General features: G+C 51.4%; 5 protein-coding genes across 5 annotated transcripts; 4 read left to right on the top strand and 1 right to left on the bottom strand.

The window, feature by feature from the left end:
* Nucleotides 1-1,810: 1,810 nt before the first annotated feature.
* COCSADRAFT_146103 (uncharacterized protein) lies at nucleotides 1,811-4,157 on the top strand. Its single transcript, XM_007703583.1, has 2 exons — nucleotides 1,811-2,509; nucleotides 2,557-4,157. The coding sequence occupies exons 1-2, from the start codon at nucleotides 2,005-2,007 to the stop codon at nucleotides 3,927-3,929; spliced, it is 1,878 nt and encodes a 625-aa protein (XP_007701773.1). The 5' UTR covers nucleotides 1,811-2,004; the 3' UTR covers nucleotides 3,930-4,157.
* A 969-nt stretch (nucleotides 4,158-5,126) lies between these two features.
* On the top strand, nucleotides 5,127-6,527 carry COCSADRAFT_94111 (uncharacterized protein; the record flags this gene model as incomplete). The annotated part of the gene is made up of 3 exons (XM_007703582.1): nucleotides 5,127-5,325; nucleotides 5,380-5,843; nucleotides 5,892-6,527. 3 exons carry the CDS (start codon nucleotides 5,127-5,129, stop codon nucleotides 6,525-6,527), a joined length of 1,299 nt encoding a protein of 432 aa, XP_007701772.1.
* A 1,151-nt stretch (nucleotides 6,528-7,678) lies between these two features.
* COCSADRAFT_172852 (uncharacterized protein) lies at nucleotides 7,679-8,575 on the top strand (the record flags this gene model as incomplete). Its single annotated transcript, XM_007703581.1, has 2 exons — nucleotides 7,679-7,982; nucleotides 8,040-8,575. 2 exons carry the CDS (start codon nucleotides 7,679-7,681, stop codon nucleotides 8,573-8,575), a joined length of 840 nt encoding a protein of 279 aa, XP_007701771.1.
* A 2,482-nt stretch (nucleotides 8,576-11,057) lies between these two features.
* Nucleotides 11,058-11,833, bottom strand: COCSADRAFT_38332 (uncharacterized protein). Its single transcript, XM_007703404.1, has 2 exons — nucleotides 11,808-11,833; nucleotides 11,058-11,640 (listed from the first exon to the last, which is right to left on the bottom strand). Exons 1-2 carry the CDS (start codon nucleotides 11,826-11,828, stop codon nucleotides 11,338-11,340), a joined length of 324 nt encoding a protein of 107 aa, XP_007701594.1. The 5' UTR covers nucleotides 11,829-11,833; the 3' UTR covers nucleotides 11,058-11,337.
* A 760-nt stretch (nucleotides 11,834-12,593) lies between these two features.
* COCSADRAFT_182701 (uncharacterized protein) lies at nucleotides 12,594-14,177 on the top strand. The gene is made up of 2 exons (XM_007703580.1): nucleotides 12,594-13,063; nucleotides 13,379-14,177. The coding sequence occupies exons 1-2, from the start codon at nucleotides 12,823-12,825 to the stop codon at nucleotides 13,924-13,926; spliced, it is 789 nt and encodes a 262-aa protein (XP_007701770.1). The 5' UTR covers nucleotides 12,594-12,822; the 3' UTR covers nucleotides 13,927-14,177.
* Nucleotides 14,178-14,707: the final 530 nt, after the last annotated feature.

Raw genomic sequence — 14,707 nt, 5'->3', positions numbered from 1 at the left:
CGCCTGCTTAAAAGCACTGCCTCATTCAGCTGAACCAGCGTGTTCACTTTACTTGCATAGCGAAATGCCAGTCGCGAAAGAACACTGCACAAATAAGTTTATTTACCGTCCTCAGCCTTACTCCATTTTGAAGAACAGAGGAGAAACTGTTCGCCCATTGTCCAAATCATCCTAATCTTTTACCTATCTTTCTTCAAATTACACCTATCATCTCGAAATAGACATTTACTCGTCAAATCCTAGCTGAGGGCCGACTTATCTGAAAAATTCGAGCTCGAAATATTCACGGCCAAATGTGCGAAACAGAAGAGATCCTTCACTACGATGACTCTGGGCGATACGAACTCGGCCGTGGGGCCAAACCTTGTGAATAAGCCATCGTTGTCGGAACAGAAGTGACTTTTGCTGGCTCCGTGTCTAAGAAGATAGAACCTTGCCCCGAGTTAGTCTAAGATTGAAGCACAGCGAAAGGAGAATGTGTTTAGCATGGGTATCATTGTTAATGGAAAATACATCGGGATTACAGTATGCAGTAGCATGGAAGACGGTGGGGTTTCCTGCTCTACGATTAGCATAAGCCACTAACGTTTAACAGATTTTTGAGGGAACATACTACTGGGTGGTTACCAAAGAGGTAGTCATCATCGCAAATCAGAGGTAGACCTGATAGTAGAATACCTGAGACACAGCGGAAAAATAGACAAAGATGTAAAAGGAGCGTCGGTGCCACAAGCTCTAAGTCGACTAGTTAGAGTATTCTCGACAAGGCACAAAGTTTCGATAAGCACATTACACATATTTCAACTACTGTCAGGAAGCGCGAGCTCTGCACTACTACGCCACTGCAACCCGCAAAAAGAAATGAGTGTCCAACAACAGTTGGTTTGTGCAAGAGATAGTATATATATATCTTTAGAATAATGGTCTCCTGCCCTTTCTCCCAGGAAAACCGAAGAGATTGAATGCGGTATATATATACTCCTGAACTGATCCAAGCTGATCTGGCCTAAACGGTACAAGATATATTAGTCAGAGTGAATTAACTCAAATCCTTAGGATTTACGCAAGGTTCGGATAGGAGTATACACTATATGCACTTGAGTTTTGTTCCTCTGGCCCTAGGGGCATTCAATGGATCACCGGGGGTTGGCCTTCCTGGGTCTCAGTTCAGAGTATCGTGATAGAATAGTAGTTCGCCTGCGAGGCACTATTAGCTAATCTTCGTCCCTGTCTGACGGGAAAAACATCAACGTGTTAGGTCACATGGTGTGCTTGTTAATACTTCTTGTTCATTTGACATACTTCAACACGATCTTGCATTGAGATTTATTCAAGCAGGATCACCCACTCTAGTCGACACGCTAGTAAGATTTCAAGAGTACCCATTATTTGCAAAGCATTTGAAATGCTTCCTCAGTGTTATTTGTATTTGGCCTTGTGAATGCATAAAAGTGTATGTCTAACCACTTGATTGTGTAGCTCCTCTGAAACCATGCATTGCGTGCCTAAGACCAAAGCAGCTACGTGTTGCCGAGACAGGTATGAGGCGCAGACAGCGGCTGGCGGTGTCAGGAAACGGTGGCTCGTATTCCCGCTGCTGCTTGGACCCTTTGCACACGCAATGCATCCTTTTTATTGCGTACATAGTTTTTGCCGCAATATGCCGAGGCGAATGGGCATATGAGTGTTTCACAGAGCTGCATGATCTTCCCGACATGGCGCGGCATGCTTGTTCAGTCTGGGGGCGGACCACCGAGGACGGACCCTGGTTCGGGATAGCAACGTCTCCACGACAGCTCTCCACAAGGACCCCCTCACACATCATCATACGCCACCCTTATACACTCGAGCTATTTACCGTCCTGTTATTTATCAACTTTTAATGTACTAATCCATGTTCGCTTCATTCTTGCCCACCATTCTCTTATAATAAGGGTCATCCTCACTGCCGCCCACGCGTCCACATAGCCCCCGGGGCAGTCGCGAATCTTCCCAGCAGTCGCCATGGTCGCCCCACGCAGAACCGCGCTGCTTGAAGAGAGCGCCGAGGTTGAAGTGCTCTTCGCCAACATGGAGAAGATGAAGGCAATCACCAAGAAGATCCAAGGGTCCGTCAACCGACTGGATGCAAGCGGAAAGGCAGTCCAGGAAGCCATTGGGCCAATCTACGGCAACACCCAAAAGCTACAGATTGCAAACACAAATGTCGATCGCATCATCGATGCGATAGAGCGGCTCCGCGCGCCGAGGGAAGAAAGCGCCAAGGAGGAGAGGATCATTCGCGCCGGTCCCGGAAGAGGAGACCTTGACAGCTACATCGCTTCCCTGGACCGCACCAACCTCAACCTGCTGGACCTCAAGCGCACCAATCTACGTTCGAATGAACAAGCCATTACAGAACTCAGCGGACTGCTGAAGCTTGGCAACAAGCAATTAGAGGAAGTATTCCGGGGTATACTACAAGATAGCTGTAGAGAAAAGTTTCAGGCATTGGAATATGTCGCTAAGCGTAAGTCGATTGTATGCTGTTGGTGGAGAGACTCTGACCGTGTACAGAGAACCCATTCCCGCGCATGGCGCAAGACAAGCTACAGAGCCTGCGTAGCATCCACAACCACATTTCGAAGACGTTTGCGCAAACATCACAAGTCGACCTATCTCAGACACCTACACGAAGAATATATGCCGACGTTCGGGGCGAATATCTCGAGAGCACACTGAGAAGTTTAATGCAAGCATCGATAAGCACGGCTCGGAAAGTGCAGGCTGATGCTCTCTATAAGAAAGGCACAAATGGCATTGGTACCTATGTGCAGGCGATAGAAGGGCTTTTTGTGGCCGAGTTTGACAACCTCAACTACATCTTCGACCGGGAGGAATGGAGCGACGTCTACGTGTCGACATGCCAGGTCTCCTTGCAGGACTTTAGTAAAACGCTGCGCGAGCTCAACGGCCATATCCAGAAGAACATCTTGACAGACTGCTTCCTAGGATTTGAGATTTGTGGGCTGGTCCGGACACTTTCCATGAGGCTCCAGAAGCAAACAGGTGCACTTAAGGATCAAATTTATGACAGCGTCAAGCCAGTCCGCGAGACATCAAAAACGTCGTTGAGCAAGATGCTTGACGACACGAGATCCAACACACAGGGTCTTATTGCACTGCCGATTGATGGTGGCCCAGTAGAGATTACCACACAGACGATGCGACGATTACAGGAGATGACCAACTACCTAGAGCCTCTTTCATCCATCTTGGCATCGTTAGGCGAGGGCGGATGGAACGCTGCTTCGGCCAACAACTCATCGACAACATTGGATGTTGGGCCTGATGGTGTCAAGTTGTTTGGCTCTTATGCGGGCGACACAGTGGACACGCTGCTGCAAAACTTGAGCGGCAAGGCAAAGATGCTGCTCAAGGGCAAGAATCTGCAAGGCGTCTTCATGGCGAACAACATTGCAATCATTATGCGAATCATTCGTTCTTCCGAACTAGCGCCCCTGATGGAGAACTACTCCAAGAAGCTCGCTGATTGGCGGAAGCAGGGCACGGCCATGTACTTGGAGGCATGGCGAGAACCGTCTGGCTACCTGCTTGATGTGCAGTACACGAATCGTACCAAGGAGCGGCCTACTTCGAGTGGTGCTGACTCGGCGACCATTATCAAATCCCTGAGCTCCAAGGACAAGGATGCAATCAAGGAGAAGTTCAAGAACTTCAACACGAGTTTCGAGGATCTTGTTACACGGCACAAGTCGTACGCAATGGAGCCAGAGGTGCGCAACCAGCTCTCCAAGGAGGTACAGAACATCATCGAGCCCCTGTACAACCGGTTCTACGACCGGTATCGGGAGATTGACAAGGGCAAGGGCAAGTATGTCAAGTACGACAAGAGCGAGTTGAACAAGGCTCTGGCGAGCTTTGCATAGCGCAGTGATTGTGGCGTTGGACGGGATTCTGTTTGCTTTGGCGACGCGTAAAATATACCCCTTGACTTGTACATAGGCAGTAGTAGAGGACTCTGGGGGAGGGGGATGGATGCGTTATAATCTGACATGGTCAGGCCACACCAGGTGTATGACGGCCGTAGAAAATGCCCGTGAGGCAGTGGGCGTGTAATAATGTCCAAGAGCCGATGCTCGTGCCTCCTCATTTAACCGCACGTGACTCCTGCCTTGTGGAGACATGGCCCTCTGCGACTACCATTTCCAGCCCGGCGACAGGAGCACAAAAGATCGCCTGCAACAAGAGGGCGTCTATTGTACTGCTGCACTCTGTCTTTCTCTCGCCCTGACCACTGGTGTGTTCTGCTTCTTCTTTCTCTTCCACAATCTCTGCTTTTTCTTCTATTTGCAGCGACACTCGACGCCGGCACTGTCTGCGAATGGTGACGCGGGGATTTTTGGTCTAGTGCACATTGCTTTGGCGTTGCTCCAATCGCGCCCATCCCTGTGCGGACCCCTTTCCTCCCACGCAGCGACTGGCGGCACCACGACTTCCCTTCCCAACGTCGCAGCCTTTGGACACCACGCCATTTTTCTTCGCAGCCTTCGGCAACTCTCCAATTCATTGCTTTGAGTGTATCCCTCACTCGACAGCATCCCTTACCCCCCAACTGGTACGTCGTCCCTACTTGCCCGTCTTGTTGCACCTCATTCGTCCACATTTGGGCTGGTCCGCGTTGTCACTTTTGTTTGGCACCGACACGCATGGCCAACAACCCTCGTGCACTAAGAACCACCTGCTGACCTCGTCTCATCTACAGGATTCCCTCACTTGACGGCACTCTTCCTGCGTCTCCTGCTTTATTTCCACAATGGGTACGTGACTGTCCCTGTCGAACCACACCGGCTCCGCGACATCACCGCCAGTCTCCTGCCGGGAGCTCGCTAGCTCCTATATACAGATACATTTATATGCACCCATGGCAGTACTATATATGACACCTGGCAACAGTCAAGATGGTTCTCTGTCACGGCTTGATGTCGCTGAGCTAGACAAGGTGGCTTTTCCGTTTCCCCTGGGCCCCTGGCTAATCACTTTGTGCAGAATCCAACGGTGCTACTTCTCCTGCGCCGCCCACGCGTGCCTCCCCATCGCCCCCGGCTTCTTCCAGCGGCTTCCCAATGGACCAGACATTCAACGGGTCTAACCCTGCGGTCCACACCATCACGGCTAAGAACCCCAAGGCCGCTGCGGCCATGGCCAACGACATGAACATTGTCCGCAGAAAGCTTACCGGCTATGTTGGTTTCGCCAACCTGCCCAACCAGTGGCACCGCAAGAGTGTGCGCAAGGGATTCAACTTCAACGTCATGGTTGTTGGTATGTGTGACCTGCCAGCGTGCGGTGTCAAGTGTAACTAACGTGTCGTCCCAGGCGAGTCTGGACTCGGAAAGTCTACCCTTGTAAACACACTCTTCAACACGTCGCTGTACCCTCCCAAGGAACGCAAGCCCCCGAGTCTGGACATTTCCAAGACTGTGTCGATCCAGTCCATCAGCGCCGACATTGAGGAGAACGGCGTTCGTCTGAGGTTAACCGTTGTCGATACACCTGGTTTTGGCGACTTCATCAACAACGATGAGTCCTGGGATCCCATTGTCAAGAACATTGAGCAACGATTCGATGCATACCTAGATGCCGAGAACAAGGTCAACCGCATGAACATTGTTGACAACCGCATTCACGCGGTCGTCTACTTTATTCAGCCCACCGGCCACTCTCTGAAGCCCATTGACATTGAGGTCATGAAGAAGCTCCACACCAAAGTCAACCTGATTCCCGTCATTGCCAAGGCCGACACCGTTACGGACGATGAGATTGACAACTACAAGAAGAGGGTAAGTAGCTTGTTCTGCGAGTGATTGGGGCTATACTGATTTGTCCAGATTCTTGCCGACATTGCGTACCACAAGATCCAGATCTTCGAAGGACCCCGGTATGAGCTTGACGACGAGGAGACGATTGCCGAGAACCAGGAGATCATGGCCAAGGTTCCCTTTGCTGTTGTCGGCTCCAACACCGAGGTGACGACGGTTGACGGCCGCAAGGTCCGCGGACGCGCGCTCCCTTGGGGTGTGGTCGAGGTCGACAACGAGGAGCACTGCGACTTTGTCAAGCTCCGACAGATGCTCATCCGCACCCACATGGAGGAGCTCAAGGAAAACACCAACAACGTCTTGTACGAGAACTACCGCTCGGACAAGCTTGCACAGATGGGTATCCAACAGGACTCGAGCGTGTTCAAGGAGGTCAACCCTGCTGTCAAGCAAGAGGAGGAGCGCTCGCTGCACGAGGCCAAGCTCCAGAAGATGGAGATGGAGATGAAGATGGTGTTCCAGCAAAAGGTGCAGGAAAAAGAAAGCAAGCTGCGCCAGAGCGAGGAAGAGCTGTACGCCCGTCACAAGGAGATGAAGGACCAGCTGGACCGACAACGACAGGAACTCGAGGAGAAGAAGGCGCGCATCGAGTCCGGCCGGCCGATCGAAGAGAAGGGCAAGCGAAAGGGCTTCTCGCTCCGCTAAGCGCCGAGACGCAGGTGGGCGGATGGGTGGGCCTCTTCCGCTCTGGACGCATCACGCCTCAGCCTTTGGCCTTACCCTTGCCCCTGGCCTTCTCACTTCTCTACACCACGTTACCAGACCTTGTTTAATATAATGCGGCCGACGATACCACTGGGTGCTATCGGTAAAAGGGATAATGCACAGCGGTGCGACACTTGGTACCGCGCATGCCAGTGTCACGTCTTGGTGCAGTTGTCCGGATTGTTGATTGATACCAACGTCTTTGCGCTCCTTCCGATTCCCTTGTTTCTTTTTCTTTGCATTTTCCTATTTTTTAGTATTCGGCAGATGTAGTTCGGAGCGAGGAGTGTCGGACATGTTCTTTTCATGTATTCTACAGACCATCACACTAGGCAATTTCATTTGTGGGTAAAAGACTTGAGGCAGGGTGTGCTTGTGTGTACGTGAGTAGTGAGTGTGATGTTATGCTGTGCAGAGATAGTAGGAGAGGAGGACACGCGGACAGGGCAGATGGACGATAGGCATGTCATGTACATGCTTATAGTATGTACTCAGATATGGCACCCATGATGCCGGCGTGATAGGCGTTGCTGGCGGCTGAGGAGATCGTCAGGGTGCGGTTGGTGCTAAGGCCGCAGCGAGGTAGGTGCGCCGCCCACCTGCACAACCCAGAATTGTTGCTAGCCATGTCGTCACCCCCCCAAACGCCGACCAAGCCTAGGTTACTGCCCGCTTTCCATGTCCTTCTAAGAACACATCCCTCCTCGTTCCTCTCTGCCTTTTTCCTCCACACTGCATATCCTCTGCTACATCCTGATTTTGCAACACACATCAGCCCACGACTCTTGCTGAGCCGCCGGACCCATTATCTATATCGGTAAGTCGACCCCGCCAGTCAGCCACGAAGAGTATCATGAGCGGGTCCCGGAAGCCGGGCACAAACAACTGTTCTAGCAGCACCCAGCCGCCCTTCCGGACACATTGCACCTCCGCTCTGCTATTGTGCCGCCGAATCTCGTCAGCAATTTGGCATATTTTCCGAATCACTTCTGGCACTGCACACTTCTTTCTTCCTCTCTGCTGACGTACCAAGGTAACCCCCCCATTACGTAGCCCACACGACAGCTGCCACACCCGCCTAAATAGCAACAATGGCACCCCCACCGCCAGCCTCGATGCCTCTAGGCCAGCGTCTTGCTGCCCTTGCGCAAACTCTTCAGTTCGCCTGGTTTGCTGGCCATGTTACGCTGCTGCTCTCAACGCTGCGTTACGGCTTGTCTTACATTACCTTTAACTTTTCCTCGCGATGGGCGTCATTTTCCTACCGCACCGCCTTCCTATCGGCTTGCGTCACGTACGGCATCGTCGTCTACAAGGCGTACCGCGCCCGCATGAGGGCAGGCAAGCAGAGCGGTGTTGTTGCTCTTGCTACTGACGAAAATGTGCAATACTTGAGTAAGTTCCAGGCAGTACAGCACCCGCCATGAGTAGCACGTGCTAACCGAAGCCCAGTCATGGCCCTCACATGGCTCTTCTCTCGCCAGATCCCGCTTGCCATCCTTCCCTTCTCCGTCTACTCCATCTTCCACGTCGCTACCTATGTGCGCTCCAACCTGTTGCCCACTATCCAACCCCCACCTGCTGCTCAGGCCGGCGCTAAGCCCCAGGCATCAGCCGCCTCGGACGCTATCGGCAAGTTTGTCAAGGAATACTATGATGGCTCCATGACGCTTGTTGCCCTCCTCGAGATTTTCCTGTGGTTCCGCGTCTTTGGATCTGCGCTCCTCTTCCAGAGGGGCTCCTGGATCCTGCTCGTTGTCTACACTGTCTTCTTCCGCGCCCGCGTTGCGCAGAGCAGCTTTGTCCAAGAGGCCATCAGCCAGCTCACTGCTCGCATCGATGCCCAGCTTGCTAACCAGAGCACTCCTCCTGCTGCCAAGCAGGGCTGGGGTACCTTCAAGACTGTTGTTCGTCAAGCTGCCGATGCTACGGATATCCGCAAGTATGTCGGAGGTCAGCCCGGTGCCGCTCCCAAGAAGGCGCAGTAGGTGTTCAAATAAAATTATACAAGCGACTTGCCTTGACTCCAACCATGCTCGACAAGCCACATGTTGGCGGGGTCATTTGGTATGAATCCTGACGAAGGTACGGCAGTCATGAATGGCAATAGACATGTTTTTGTTTGGCACGAAGCGAGGCTAGTCGAAAAGGAAAAAGCGTTTGCGCAGGAGATTTGGTTCATTAGCGATATCCCCGTGTATGCGAGGCTGAGATGTGTAGTGCGACGCGGCCTAATGTAGACGGTTGTTGGAGAAGCAAAAGGAGAATGTACATCCGGCTCAAAGAGGTCGACGGAGAGTGTGTGGACTTTTCCATGGATTATGGACAAAGTTGTGGTGGTTATTTCTTTTTTTACTGTTTTACCTGGTCAAGAGTCTATGGTAGTGTTTGCGCAAGTGCGAGTAAAATGAATACACGAGGATTATTGATATTGATTTGGTGTTTTTTTGTGTGGTCAATTAAGGGAAGATGGATAATTCGTTCCCTCTTTTGAAGAATAATGTTCATCATACACTGAAAGTATTGGGTTCAAACTATCCGTGTCTGTTGTTTGGGTCTGTTGCACATCACAATTCAAATAGACAATAACCCACTCCAAGGTGAACATTGGATCTTCATGTATTGTTACAATTATATGCATGCAGTTAACTCTTAATCAGTCAACAGCCATATCCCCCTACTCACCGGTTTCCCGAACATATACATGTATACATGGTCCTCGGCTCCTCCTCTATCCTTCTTCGATACCACCGGAGAAAAGCCAGGGTACATTCTAGTTTTTTTTTTAGTTTTTCTCATAACCACACAAGGTAATTGGATACCCACCAGATAGATAGATAGCAGAGGGAAATCAATAAAAAGCAAAGAAAAAGGAATAATGCAGGGTTCCGATACCGGGCCGTGTGGGGGGGAGCACCGTAGTTCTTAATCGTGGGGAAAAAGATTTTAAACTTTTATACGTAGTTAGTCGTTTTCTTTTTCTTCTTCTTCTTCTTCTTCTTCTTCTTCTTCTGCTTTCAGAGAGGGAAGTTGGGAATAGGAGGAGTTGGGAAGGGGAGGAGGGGGTGTTTGCTTTTTACGGGGTTTGTGGGTTGGGTTGGATTGGGTTAGAAGGGTCGATGCGTTGGATGGGGACGGGATGGGGAAGGAATGAAGGGGATTAGGTAAGGTAGCGAGTAGGAAGTTGTGAATATGGGAACGTGGGTTTATTTGCGATTTTCCGTGGGGGAGAAGAAGCTATACATAGGTTTATTTGCTTTAATTAATTGTACATCTACTTCGTGTCTAGCGTATCTTGTTGGTCGCCGGTCTGGCGGAATCAGGTAATCATCAAAGAAGGACTTTTTGTGGGATACAGGGAAGGAAGGGAAAGGAAGAAATGTATTTAAAGAATAAAACACAAGTCAGTAATTTCCAAGTCTCCTCTGTACGACTCGCAAGCGTTGATGTCTCTGGAGCTTGGATACTTAACTAGCAAGTCTGACATATAGTACGTGCACATTACCGTTCTAGTTGCGTAAATTAAAGGGATGCACCTCACATGGTCAAGGGGCTGAACATGTAGTATTGGCATTTGGCAAAGAGCCAAAAAGTCTAGACTCTTGCTTAGGACGAAGGAAACAAAGTTTGATGAGGGAGAGAGAGTCTTTTGCTAATTTCCCGACTTTCTTCGAGCCATCGCGCGGTGTGGAATGGACTCATGTTTGATCCTTTCGCGGTGTAGGAGTATTGCAAGCTTAGCATACGAAATCTCGCAGCAGTGATGATGGCAGTGGTGATTCTAGATTCTTACAAAGTCTGGAAAGCTAGGTTTCGGACTTTAGAATAGGAGATAGAGAGCATCTAGGCTTCACGCCACAGGCCATGACGACAGCCAAAACGTGTCTTTTATACACATGTTGGATGTGGCGTATAGACGGACTCTTCGGACCTGTGGCATCTGCCGTGGGATTTAGACGTATTTGCAACTGAAACGTAGTCGTCTGGTCCTGGTGTGTACTAGGTGCAGAGAGAACTCTTCTAGCGTGCTAACATGTGGATAATGACGTATCTCAACCCATTCAATGCGCAATTCTCGACGTCCAAAAACTTTCGTCAGATTTCCCGAACAAAAGGAAAGTGATGCCGTAGTACGGGCTGCGGAGATGTCCGCCAGAGGTCCAGAACTATGAAGAGTCTTTTTTTCCCATTTTGGGCGTTAGCTTCATCGGATTACTGTCGAGTAAATTGAGTGTAGCATGTACGCATGCATATGCAGAGAAGCGAAGACTCTAGACTACGATCGCGATTCCTGAGGCCGGGACGCTTGGCGATTTATTTCGCAAGTGCATAGTCTGGCGGAATGTGGCCGCTGGTACGAAGCTACTAGAGGTAAGTAGTATCGATAGCAATTAGTTCGGGCGCAGCGCGTAAGTACATGGCCACGGCGAACAGACGCACAGGCCGGGTTACAGTTTAACGACCTGCCATGATGCTAAGTATGGAAATTTGTTGTCTGTGATTTTTTTGCTCTGTGCGTGCAAGTATTGGAAAGCTCCACAAGGGCCCCGTAGCACTACCGGAGAAAATAAACAGCGATACGAGATATTGAAACCGAGATGCAGCGCCGCGACATCCGAGCGCTCGGAGGCAAGTGACGAATTGGTCGTATTTTTTTTGTTTGGCAAACAATAAGTAGCGACTCATGAGAGATCAGAACATGGTTTGTGGTGAGTGGGACACTTTTCTGTAAGGAGGAGCGGGTGATGAGCTAAAGAAGGGTTAGAGAGTGCTGCGCCCCAGAGCTTGGATGTGGGGTTTGCGGCACACTTTGGTGAGGCATGCCCCCCCTTTTTGTCCGGACAAGGCTTGGGTAGATACAGAGATAGAAGGGAACCGACGCAACCGTATTCGCGACTAGTAGCGTACCGCGCCGTGTGTACGTGCTCACGGGTACGGGACATGGCGGTGAGGGAACAGGTGCTGGCTGCTCGGATGGCATCAGCGGCGTGGCGTGATGGGATACTTTTTTATCGAATGCTAATGCAGGGCACTTGACAGCGGGCGGGCATGGCTAAGGGCTGACATGTGTACATGTGTAAGAGCCGTGTGTAAGAGAGCGGGAGAGAGGCAGCGGGTTCGGGATTGCGGATAAAGAAGGTGGTGGTGGTGGCATGCTCCGTACGAGGGCTGAAGATGCAGATGAACGGATGGATGGATGGATGGCAATAATGTGCTCACAGTAGTGTAGCGCTGATGCATGCCATAGCGACCCGGGTCATCGTGGGTGGCTTGGGAGGGGTCGGCCTAAACGTTCCGGGCGGGAGGGCACAAGCTTTCTTTCTCGGGACGACGATTTGCGAGGTTGGATGACGATTCAAGGGTTGTGGTTGGCGGATGTTGCGTTGTAGTACTTGTGTGTAGTATTCGACATGGCCGACGTGTACATAGGTAGATAGGACATGCGATGTGAGCTAGCAGAGCACGTGACAAGCTGGATCGACGTGCTCAGCGGCGGCAGGCGGTGGGATGGAGATGCACATGGACACAGATCAAGAGGCTGTAGTGTAGATCAGCGTGGTAGATGTCGAGGGAGGAAGGATGCGGTCCCGGCATGGTCTCGACCAGAGGGTGGCTGCACGTGCAATCTGGAAGAAGGCTGACAGTGATGAGGATGTGCTGGCTGCATGGGCCGGTGGCAGATGGGAGACAGGCTTTACAGCATTTGCCATGGGTGGGCTGGCGCCATCAGCATCAAGCGTGGTGGGCGTGGGGCGTGTTCGCAGCTCGCAGCTCGCAGCTCGCAGCTCAATGCTGGGCTGCACACGCCATCGGGAGCCTTCTTGCGGTGCTGCTGGCCTGTGAGACCGCCATTGCCTACTGCGGCCCTGACGAGACAGGGGACCCGCTAGCGAGCCACGCTACCCATTCCCACTTTCACCGTCTCGGCCTGCCACGAGCCCTATTACCTGGATGCATGCGCCTGTATATAGCTGCCTCGATGCCCTCCTTCACTACGCTCCTCTCCCCGCCGACGACATTGCAAACCCGCCTATCTGGTTCTGCTTCCTGCCATTCGCCCTCTGCAACCCGCTCGATACACGCTCGCTCATACGTACATACTATACAAGCCTACACTACACTACACTACACTACATGCGCATGCACATGCACAACCCCATCCACGGTTAAACAAAAAGAGAGCAACCCCAGCAACACAAAGAAAAAAGCAACCATCCAAACCACCACCAGCACAATGGAATTCTCTCCAGCACTCTCGATGCACAGCGACATCAGCGACATGACCGACGAAGAGCTGGACAAGTACTTTGCGAGCTGCGTCCCACTGTCGAACCTCCCCACCCCTCCCCCGGCTAAGGAACCCACTCCAGCCCGGCCATCAACCCCAACACGGAACAAGACCTTCCAGACGTCACAAACATCACAAGCCAGCACAACACCACCGTCCGACGTCACCGCTTGTCCAACACAGCTTGGTCAGTATTCTCCCTCTCGCCTCTGTTTTTTCTTCTGCACTGCCCTTTCTGTTTTGTCCAAACGTTCGTATCCAGTTCCCCTGGCCTAGTCGGACCGGGCGGCACATAGGACTTTCCCTGCATATGCTTTCTTGGCCCACGTCGCCTCATTGCACACGCTTGTATCCAAACCCAACATCCCCGCTCCACTCTTCCCAGGCGTCCCTGTCGATCTCCAAAGTTCTTTCCTCGCTCATCCCTTTTGTCCATTACCCAAGCCAGGGGGACAACGGCCTTGGTTTCTGCTCGGCATTAATGCTAACGTACTATCAATAGCTTACGCAACCCACCTTGCCAACCTCGTCCCGCTCAACGTCTCCACACACCGCCCTCATGCATCCGTCATTCAAGGTTTCTTGACCCGCGCCGGCCTGCCTGACGACATTGTGGCGTTTGCAGCATGCATCTTGGACGGCTTGAGTAGCCGTTTTGCAGGCACCTGGAGGGATTCTCTTGCCGCACGTCTTAGTCCGGATGTTATTGTACTAGCCTCGCTATCGCTCGCACACGGCTTTCTCGTCGACCGGATGAGGTCATCGCGGCACTGGAGCATCAGGGAGAGCAACGGTGCCTTTAGCGTGCAACAAATCGAGGCGACCAAGAGGGCCATACTTTACGACATGGACTACGGCCTGTCGCGCATCTCCCACGACATGGTGCAGCACAGGCTCAAGAACATGCAACCAACCAACCCATCACCAGTGCTCTCTGCAACCCAAACAGAGACTGTTGGCAAGGAGCCTCGCCGACGCAACATGGCCTTTGCGCTGCAGGGCGCAGCCATCTGGCAGCACGGCGTACAGACACCAGAACCTAGCCCCTGAGCATATGGCGCCATTTCTACGCGAAACGAACCTTGTCTAATTCCACATGCTTACATACATTCCATTCAGCTGGCTCTGTTCACGATACCCCCATCCTTCCGGCGCTTCTAACATTTTAATGACAGCGCATTGCGCATCTTTGGGCGTTTTGTTTTTCGGCGTACGTTAGGCCGGGCAGCCCCGGCCAGGTCAACCTGTATGGTCCCAACAAAGTGGACCACTGTGGATTTATATATATAGTAGACGGGCGGATTTTCGGATTGTGTTCCTTTGTTATTTGCATGTATCAAAAAAATACCCATGGTAGAGAGGTAGTTAGGTAGCAATATTGATATTCGTAGTGAGCAAGTCGATGACTTGCAAAAGACAATTCATTGCCTGGGACTGTATAGTTTTACATTGTGCCAACAGGTGTTGTTTAATTCAGGCCTGGTAATCGCGTTTAGGGTAACATTGAATTTTGGCTAGGCGCTTGTCACGTGTGTTTTGGATTGATTGACTGTTGTGAGTAAATATGGATCAGACACAACCGCGAGGCTGCCGACTTTCGACACTAGTCCTGTTGTGGGAAGCTTGCGCCACTCCCCGCCGTCAAGCCCCATGAGGAAATGTGAAATTACTTTTCGATCCCACAGCAAAATAGCATTTGGAACTGTCCCAAGCTGTTTTCCACTGCACACACGCTTTTGATGTTTCACCGAGCTATCTGCAAGGAGTAAGACACAGATGGTGCACACAATGCACACAAATAGCATATATGCGTACACACATATATACACAC

Source organism: Bipolaris sorokiniana, assembly GCF_000338995.1.
Source record: "Bipolaris sorokiniana ND90Pr unplaced genomic scaffold COCSAscaffold_10, whole genome shotgun sequence".
In the NCBI taxonomy this organism is placed as follows: Eukaryota; Fungi; Ascomycota; class Dothideomycetes; order Pleosporales; family Pleosporaceae; genus Bipolaris; species Bipolaris sorokiniana.
Note: the sequence above shows the minus strand (reverse complement) of the source record. Positions and strands in the feature narration are given on the sequence as shown.

Coding starts and splice junctions, on each gene's coding strand:
- COCSADRAFT_38332 (XM_007703404.1), bottom strand. CDS start 11,828: ATGCATCAGCGCTACACTACT. Junction 11,641..11,807: donor TGCATCAGCGCTACACTACT/GTGAGCACATTA, acceptor GTCAGCCCTTAG/CCATGCCCGCCCGCTGTCAA.
- COCSADRAFT_146103 (XM_007703583.1), top strand. CDS start 2,005: ATGGTCGCCCCACGCAGAACCGCGCTGCTTGAAGAGAGCGCCGAGGTT. Junction 2,510..2,556: donor ATTGGAATATGTCGCTAAGC/GTAAGTCGATTG, acceptor GACCGTGTACAG/AGAACCCATTCCCGCGCATG.
- COCSADRAFT_182701 (XM_007703580.1), top strand. CDS start 12,823: ATGGAATTCTCTCCAGCACTCTCGATGCACAGCGACATCAGCGACATG. Junction 13,064..13,378: donor CGCTTGTCCAACACAGCTTG/GTCAGTATTCTC, acceptor TACTATCAATAG/CTTACGCAACCCACCTTGCC.